The sequence below is a fragment of the Oncorhynchus clarkii genome, chromosome 17, assembly GCF_045791955.1.
Source record: "Oncorhynchus clarkii lewisi isolate Uvic-CL-2024 chromosome 17, UVic_Ocla_1.0, whole genome shotgun sequence".
In the NCBI taxonomy this organism is placed as follows: domain Eukaryota; kingdom Metazoa; phylum Chordata; class Actinopteri; order Salmoniformes; family Salmonidae; genus Oncorhynchus; species Oncorhynchus clarkii.
The window spans coordinates 435,346-445,000 of NC_092163.1; the positions used below are offsets into that span (position 1 = coordinate 435,346).

Genomic DNA, 9,655 nt, shown 5'->3' on the forward strand with positions numbered 1-9,655 from the left:
TATAATTAAAATTCCTCAAGCACACAATATTTCACATAATTTTAAAGATTACATTTTTCGTTAATCCAGCCACAGTGTCTGATTTCAAAAATGCACCACTGATTTCGAAAGCACCACAAATTATTATGTTAGGTCACCACCAGCTCACAGAAAAACACAGTCATTTTTCCAGCCAAAGAGTGGAGACACAAAAAGCACAAATAGAGATAAAATTAATCACTAACCTTTGATGATCTTCATCAGATGACACTCATAGGACATAATGTTACAGAATACATGTATGTTTTGTTCGAGAAAGTGCATATTTACATCAAACATTGGCGCATTACGTTCAGTAGTTCCAAAAACATCCGGTGATTTTGCAGAGAGCAATTCACAGAAATTCTCATCATAAATATTGATGAAAATACAAGTTTTACACATGGAATTAGAGATATACTTCTCCTTAACCTTTTGTGACTAGGGGGCAGTATTTGCGGGATGGGGAGCCAATGCAACCGCTGTGTCAGATTTTTTTTTTAAACGTTACGGAGAAAGCAAACCATGCAATAATCTGAGTACAGCGTTCAGACAACAAAGCAGCCCAAAAGATATCTGCCATATTGGGTAGTCAACATTACTCAGCAATAACATTATAAATATGGACTTACCTTTGATGATCTTCATCAGAATGCACTCCCAGGAATCGCAGTTCCACAATAAATGTTTGTTTTGTTCGATAATGTCCATCATTTATGTCCATATAACTTATTTTGTTAGGGCGTTTGCTAAACAAATCCAAACGCGCGTTCAGGTCCAGCCGAACGTCGGACGAAAAGTTCAGAATGTTAAATTACAGGTCGTAGAAACTTGTCCAGCTAAGTATAGAATCAATCAATGGGATGTTTTTATCATAAATCTTCAATAACATTCCAACCAGAGAATTCCTATGTCTGTAGAAAAGCAATGGAACGCGAGCTAACTCTCTCGTGACGGCGCGTCAGAGCCTGTGGCACTCTGCCAGACACCTGGCTCAATCCCCTCTCATTCACCCCCACTTCACAGTAGAAGCCTCAAACAAAGTTCTAAAGACTGTTGACATCTAGTGGAAGCCTTAGGAAGTGCAATATAACCCATATCCCACTGTATCTTCAATAGGGGCTGAGTTAAAAAAACTACAAGTGTCAGATTTCCCACTTCCTGGTTCGATTTTACTCAGGTTTTCGCCTGTCATTGGAGTTCTGTTATACTCACAGACATCATTCAAACAACAGTTTTGGAAACTTCAGAGTGTTTTCTATCCAATACTACTAATAATATGCATTTATTAGCATCTGGGACAGAGTAGCAGGCAGTTTACTCTGGGCACCTTATTCATCCAAGATACTCAATACTGCCCCCATGTCACCAAGAAGATGTGTGTGTGTGTGTGTGTGTGTGTGTGTGTGTGTGTGTGTGTGTGTGTGTGTGTGTGTGTGTGTGTGTGTGTACAGATCTACTCCATCAGGTGTATCCCCACGGTGCCTCACAGGGTGAAGCCTTGGGCGTACGGCATGGAAGACATGACACAGATGGAGTAAGAACACTACTTCCTGTGTGTCAGCAACTACATCCTGTGTGTCAGCAACTATTTCCTGTGTCAGTAACTCCTGTGTGTCAGCAACTACATCCTGTGTGTCAGCAACTACATCCTGTGTGTCAGCAACTACTTCCTGTGTGTCAGTAACTCCTGTGTGTCAGCAACTACATCCTGTGTGTCAGCAACTACATCCTGTGTGTCAGCAACTACATTCTGTGTGTCAGCAACTACTTCCTGTGTGTCAGTAACTACTTCCGGTATGTCAGTAATTACGGCATGTATGTCAGTACATCTTGTGTGTCAGTAACTGATGCCTGTGTGTCAGTAATTACTTCTGGTGTGTCAGTTACTGTTTCCTGTCTGTCAGTAACATCTTCCTGTGTGTCGGTGACTACGTTATGTGGGCCAGTCACTACTTCCTGTGTGTCTGTAACTACTTCCGGTGGATCAGTTCCTGTTTCCCGTGTGTCAGTAACTACTTCCAGTGTGTCAGTGACTGTTTCCGGTGTGTCTGTGACTACTTCCTGTGTGTCTATAACTGTTTCCTGTGCGCCTGTGACTACTTCCTGTGTGTTTGCAGGGAGCTGAATGAGACCACAGTGCTGATGAACCTGAAGAAGCGTTACGACCAGGAACTCGTATATGTAAGACCTCAACTCGTACATTGTACTCACTCATATACTCTCGTACTGTCATGATAAACATTTCTGAGCTTATAGTTGAACATCATTAGTCAAATAAATAAATAAATAAATAAACAAATAAAATGCAAAAAAGTATTTAGTCAGCCACCAATTGTGCAAGTTCTCCCACTTAAAAAGATGAGAGAGGCCTGTAATTTTCATCATAGGTACACTTCAACTATGACAGACAAAATGAGGGGAAAAAAATCCAGAAAATCACATTGTAGGATTTTTAATGAATTTATTTGCAAATTATGGTGGAAAATATGTATATGGTCACCTACAAACAAGCAAGATTTCTGGCTCTCACAGACCTGTAACTTCTTCTTTAAGAGGCTCCTCTGTCCATATATAGGTAGTAACCTGGTCAACATGTATCTCTCTGTCTCTAGACATATATAGGTAGTATCCTGGTCAACATGTACCTCTCTGTCTCTAGACATATATAGGTAGTATCCTGGTCTCGGTGAACCCCTATAAGATGTTCAACATGTACGGGACTGACGTGGTGCTGCAGTATGAAGGACGCGGAATAGCAGACAACCCTCCGTAAGAACACGCTGACTCTGTGTGTGTGTGAGGTGTGTGTGTGAGTGTGTGTGTGAGTGTGTGTGTGTTATTCTCATGTGTGTGTGTGTGAGGTTTGTGTTGCTATGCGGCTGGCTGGTTGCCAGGGAGAATATTCGCATTGATTGTCCTGACATATTACATCTAGTATCCAGAGAACACACACACACACTTCACAACACACACACACACACACCCACAGACACACACACACACACTTCACAACACCCACACCCACACCCACACCCACACCCACACCCACACCCACACACACACCCACACACACACACACACACACACACACACACACACACACACACACACACACATACACACACACACACACACACCACACTTCACATGCACGCACACACACACACACACACACACCACACTTCACATGCACACACACACACACACACACACACACACACACACACACACACACACACACACACACACACTTCACAACTACACACAGTAACACACAGTAAGTAACAGGAGAGGGGAGAGCCTGTGTGAGTGGATAGGATGACTCTGTGCTTTACTACCTGGGGTAGACTAGTTGTTAGAGTGTAGGGGCGGCAGGTAGTGTAGTTGTTAGAGTGTAGGGGCGGCAGGTAGTCTAGTGGTTAGAGTGTAGGGGCGGCAGGTAGTCTAGTTGTTAGAGTGTAGGGGCGGCAGGTAGTCTAGTGGTTAGAGTGTAGGGGCGGCAGGTAGACTAGTTGTTAGAGTGTAGGGGCGGCAGGTAGTCTAGTGGTTAGAGTGTAGGGGCGGCAGGTAGACTAGTTGTTAGAGTGTAGGGGCGGCAGGTAGTTTAGTTGTTAGAGTGTAGGGGCGGCAGGTAGACTGGTTGTTAGAGTGTAGGGGCGGCAGGTAGACTAGTGGTTAGAGTGTAGGGGCGGCAGGTAGACTAGTGGTTAGAGTGTAGGGGCGGCAGGTAGACTAGTGGTTAGAGTGTAGGGGCGGCAGGTAGACTAGTGGTTAGAGTGTAGGGGCGGCAGGTAGACTAGTGGTTAGAGTGTAGGGGCGGCAGGTCTCATTATGAATGGTTCAGTACCCGGCCAGTCTCAGGATGAATGGTTCAGTGCCCGGTCAGTCTCAGGATGAATGGTTCAGTACCCGTTCAGTCTCAGGATGAATGGTTCAGTACCCGGTCAGTCTCAGGATGAATGGTTCAGTACCCGGTCAGTCTCAGGATGAATGGTTCAGTACCCGGTCAGTCTCAGGATGAATGGTTCAGTACCCGGTCAGTCTCAGGATGAATGGTTCAGTACCAGGTCAGTCTCAGGATGAATGGTTCAGTACCCGGTCAGTCTCAGTGTGAATGGTTCAGTACCCGGTCAGTCTCGGGATGAATGGTTCAGTACCCGGTCAGTCTCAGGATGAATGGTTCATTACCCGGTCAGTCTCAGGATGAATGGTTCAGTACCCGGTCAGTCTTATAGATGTGTTCTCTCTTTTGTGTACCACTCTCTTTGTTCTTCTCTCCCAGGCATCTGTTTTCCATCGCCAGTGTTTCCTACACCACCATGATGGATGCTAAACACAACCAGTGCATCATCATCAGGTACAAGACAACGTACTGTTGTGATAACGCTGTGATAATGTTGTGTTAAGGCTGTGATAATGTTGATACATTATGGATATAGGAATACTGGAATATCACAGATAATGTAACTGTAGACAGTACCTTCAGAATGGATTCACACCCCTTGGCTTTTTACACATTTTGTTACAGCCTGAATGTATAATTAAGATTTTTTTAGGTCACTGACCTACAAACCCAACCACATAATGTCAAAGTGGAATCATGTTTTTCAAAATATTTACCAACTAAAAATGAAAAGCTTTAAATGTGTTGAGTCAATAAGTGTTTGTTATGTCAATCCTAAATAAGTTCAGGAGTACAAATATGCTGGTAATTCTAATGAATTTATCCTCTGCAGCAGAGGTAACTCTGGGTCTTCCTTTCCTGTGGCGGTCCTCATGAGAGACAGTTTCATCATAGTGCTTGATAGTTTTTGCAACTGCACTTGAAGAAATTTTCAAAGTTCTTGAAATTGTCCTTATTGACTGACCTTCATGTCTTCAAGTACTGATGGACTGTCGTTTTTCTTTGCTTATTTGAGCTGTTCTTGCCATAATACGGACTTGGTCTTTTACCAAATAGAGCTAATTTCTGTATACCACCCCTACAACATAACTGACTGGCTCAAAAACATTAAGAAGGAAAGAAATTCCACATATTAACTTTTAACAAGGCACACCTATTCATTGTAATGCATTCCAGGTGACTACCTCATGAAGATGGTTGAGAGAATGCCAAGAGTGTGCAAAGCTGTCATCAAGGCAAAGGTTGGCTATTTGAAGAATCTCAAATATAAAATATATTCTGATTTGTTTAACTTCAGGATCGGTGTCCAAGACGGTTGAGCTAACGTAGGCTAATGTGATTAACCTGAGGTTGTAAGTAACAACATTTCCCAGGACATAGACATGTCTGATATTGGTAGAAAGCTTAAATTCTTGTTAATCTAACTGCACTGTCCAATTTACAGTCGCTATTACAGTGAAATAATACCATGCTATTGTTTGAGGAAAGTGCACAGTTATGAACTTTAAAATGATTGAAAAAAACAATTAGGCACATTTGGGCTGTCCTGACACAACATTTTTAATAGATATGCAATGGCTCATTGGATCAGTCTAAAACTTTGCACATGCAGTGCTGCCATCTAGTGGCCAAAGTCGAAATTGTGCCTGGGCTGGAATAATACATTATGGCCTTTCTCTTGCATTTCAAAGACAATGGTACAAATGATTTTTTTTTAAGTTTAAAATGATCTTTTACCAGATATAATGTGTAATATTCTCCTACATTCCTTTCACATTTCCTCCAACTTCAAAGTATTTTCTTTCAAATGGTATCAATGATATGCATATCCCTGTTTCAGTTCCTGAGCTATAGGCAGTTAGATTTGGTTATGTCATCATTCGTTTTTTTGTTTTTAAAGGGTCCGATCCTTAAGAGTTTTACTACATGATTCCATATGTGTTATTTCATAGTTTTGATGTTTTCACTATTATTCTACAATGTAGAAAATAGTTTTTTTTAAATAAAGAGAAAACCTTGAATGAGGAAGTGTTCTAAAACGTTTGACCGGTAGTGTATATAATAATAAACATCTCTGTACCTCACACATACAATAATAAACATCTCTGTAAACATCTCTCATCTCTGTAGCCCACACATACAATTATCTGTAAGGTCCCTCAGTTGAGCAGTATATTTCAAACACAGATTCAACCACAAAGACCAGGGAGGTTTTCCAATGCCTCGTAAAGAAAGGCACCTATTGGTAGATGGGTAAGAAAAACAAAAAAAAAACATTGAATATCCCTTTGAGCGTGTATTACTTACACTTTGGATGGTGCGTCAATACACCCAGTCATTACAAAGGTGCAGGCGTCCTTCCTAACTCAGTGCATCAATACACCCAGTCATTACAAAGTCACTAACTCAGTGCATCAATACACCCAGTCATTACAAAGGTGAAGGCGTCCTTCCTAACTCAGTGCATCAATACACCCAGTCATTACAAAGGTGCAGGCGTCCTTCCTAACTCAGTGCATCAATACACCCAGTCATTACAAAGGTGCAGGCGTCCTTCCTAACTCAGTGCATCAATACACCCAGTCATTACAAAGGTGCAGGCGTCCTTCCTAACTCAGTGCATCAATACACCCAGTCATTACAAAGGTGCAGGCGTCCTTCCTAACTCAGTGCATCAATACACCCAGTCATTACAAAGGTGCAGGCGTCCTTCCTAACTCAGTGCATCAATACACCCAGTCATTACAAAGGTGCAGGCGTCCTTCCTAACTCAGTGCATCAATACACCCAGTCATTACAAAGGTGCAGGCGTCCTTCCTAACTCAGTGCATCAATACACCCAGTCATTACAAAGGTGCAGGCGTCCTTCCTAACTCAGTGCGTCAATACACCCAGTCATTACAAAGTCACTAACTCAGTGCATCAATACACCCAGTCATTACAAAGGTGCAGGCGTCCTTCCTAACTCAGTGCGTCAATACACCCAGTCATTACAAAGTCACTAACTCAGTGCATCAATACACCCAGTCATTACAAAGGTGCAGGCGTCCTTCCTAACTCAGTGCGTCAATACACCCAGTCATTACAAAGGTGCAGGCGTCCTTCCTAACTCAGTGCATCAATACACCCAGTCATTACAAAGGTGCAGGCGTCCTTCCTAACTCAGTGCATCAATACACCCAGTCATTACAAAGGTGCAGGCGTCCTTCCTAACTCAGTGCGTCAATACACCCAGTCATTACAAAGGTGCAGGCGTCCTTCCTAACTCAGTGCATCAATACACCCAGTCATTACAAAGGTGCAGGCGTCCTTCCTTAACTCAGTTGCCGGAGAGGAAGGAAACCGCTCAGGGATTTTCACCATGAGGCCAATAGTGACCTTAAAACATGTAGAGTTTAATGGCTGTGATGGGAGAAAACTGAGGATGGATCAACAACATTGTAGTTACTCCACAATACTAACCTAAATGACAGAGTTTAATGGCTGTGATAGGAGAAAACTGAGGATGGATCAACAACATTGTAGTTACTCCACAATACTAACCTAAATGACAGAGTGGAAAGAAGGAAGTCTGTACAGAATAAAAATATTCTAAAACATGCATCCTGTTTGCAACGAGGCACTAATGTAATACTGCAAAAAATGTGGAAAAACAATTAACTTTTTGTCCTGAACACGAGCATAGTGGTGGCTGCATCATGTTATGGTTATGCTTGTAATTGTTAATGACTGAGGAGCTTTTCAGGATAAAAAAAGAAATGGAATGGAGCTAAGCACAGGCAAAATCCATTTGGGCTCATATTTGTTAGTATTGTTTGATATTGGTTGATAGTCTCGATAACGTTGGTAATATTAATAATGTGTTTCAATAGGAAGACTGATCATGTTGATAATGGTTTGATGTTGATAATGGTTTAATGTTGATATGGTTTAATGTTGATAATACTTTAAAGTTGGTTTAATGTTGATATGGTTTAATGTTGATAATGGTTTAATGTTGATATGGTTTAATGTTGATATGGTTTAATGTTGATAATGGTTTAATGTTGAAATGGTTTAATGTTGATAATGGTTTAATGTTGATATGGTTTAATGTTGGTTTAATGTTGATATGGTTTAATGTTGATATGGTTTAATGTTGATAATGGTTTAATGTTGAAATGGTTTAATGTTGATAATACTTTAATGTTGGTTTAATGTTGATAATGGTTTAATGTTGATAATACTTTAATGTTGGTTTAATGTTGATAATGGTTTAATGTTGATATGGTTTAATGTTGATATGGTTTAATGTTGATAATGGTTTAATGTTGATAATGATTTAATGTTGATATGGTTTAATGTTGATATGGTTTAATGTTGATATGATTTAATGTTGATAATGGTTTAATGTTGATATGGTTTAATGTTGGTTTAATGTTGATAATGGTTTAATGTTGATACTGGTTTAATGTTGATATGGTTTAATGTTGATAATGGTTTAATGTTGAAATGGTTTAATGTTGATAATGGTTAATGTTGATAATGGTTTAATGTTGATAATGGTTAATGTTGATATGGTTTAATGTTGATATGGTTTAATGTTGGTTTAATGTTGATAATGGTTTAATGTTGATAATGGTTTAATGTTGATATGGTTTAATGTTGGTTTAATGTTGATAATGGTTTAATGTTGATAATGGTTTAATGTTGATATGGTTTAATGTTGATATGGTTTAATGTTGATATGGTTTAATGTTGATAATGGTTAATGTTGATAATGGTTTAATGTTGATATGGTTTAATGTTGGTTTAATGTTGATAATGGTTTAATGTTGATAATGGTTTAGTTTTGATAATGGTTTAATGTTGATATGGTTTAATGTTGATATGGTTTAATGTTGGTTTAATGTTGATAATGGTTTAATGTTGATATGGTTTAATGTTGATAATGGTTTACTGTTGATATGGTTTAATGTTGATATGGTTTAATGTTGGTTTAATGTTGATAATGGTTTAATGTTGATGTGGTTTATTGTTGGTTTAATGTTGATATGTTTTAATGTTGATAATGGTTTAATGTTGATAATACTTTAATGTTGGTTTAATGTTGATAATGGTTTAATGTTGATATGGTTTAATGTTGATAATGGTTTAATGTTGATAATGTTTTAAAGTTGATAATGGTTTAATGTTGATATGGTTTAATGTTGGTTTAATGTTGATAATGGTTTAATGTTGATAATGGTTTAATGTTGATAATGGTTTAATGTTGATAATGTGTTTCAGTGGGGAGAGCAGGTCAGGGAAGACAGAACGACGATAATGTGTTTCAGTCGGGAGAGTGGGTCAGGGTATATTGAAAATTATGATAATGTGATTCAGTGTGGAGAACGGGTTAGGGAAGACTGATAATGATTATGATAATGTGTTTCAGTGGGGAGAACGGGTTAGGGAAGACTGATAATGATGTTAATGTGTTTCAGTGAGGAGAACGGGTCAGGAAAGACTGATAATGATGTTAATGTGTTTCAGTGGGTAGAACGGGTCAGAGAAGACTGATAATGATGTAATTGCGTTTCAAGGGGGAGAACGGGTCAGGGTATATTGATAATGATGAAAATGTGTTTCAGTGGGGAGAGCGGGTCAGGGAAGACTGAAGCCACGAAAATGGTCCTGCGTTACCTGACAGCTATACATCACAAACGCAACATTACACAGCAGGTAAACACAACATTACACAGCAGGTAA

At 39.7% G+C, this 9,655-nt stretch overlaps 1 protein-coding gene across 1 annotated transcript in view; it reads left to right on the plus strand.

Annotated features, from left to right (window-relative positions):
* The window catches only part of LOC139369998 (unconventional myosin-XV-like), a 123,726-nt gene that overhangs the window by 10,079 nt on the left and 103,992 nt on the right, over positions 1-9,655 (plus strand). Inside the window, exons 5-9 of the mRNA XM_071109276.1 lie at positions 1,473-1,555; positions 2,139-2,202; positions 2,681-2,790; positions 4,304-4,378; positions 9,538-9,628. Of these exons, the coding sequence (XP_070965377.1) occupies positions 1,473-1,555; positions 2,139-2,202; positions 2,681-2,790; positions 4,304-4,378; positions 9,538-9,628 (423 nt within the window). The remainder of the gene's footprint in view (positions 1-1,472; positions 1,556-2,138; positions 2,203-2,680; positions 2,791-4,303; positions 4,379-9,537; positions 9,629-9,655) is intronic.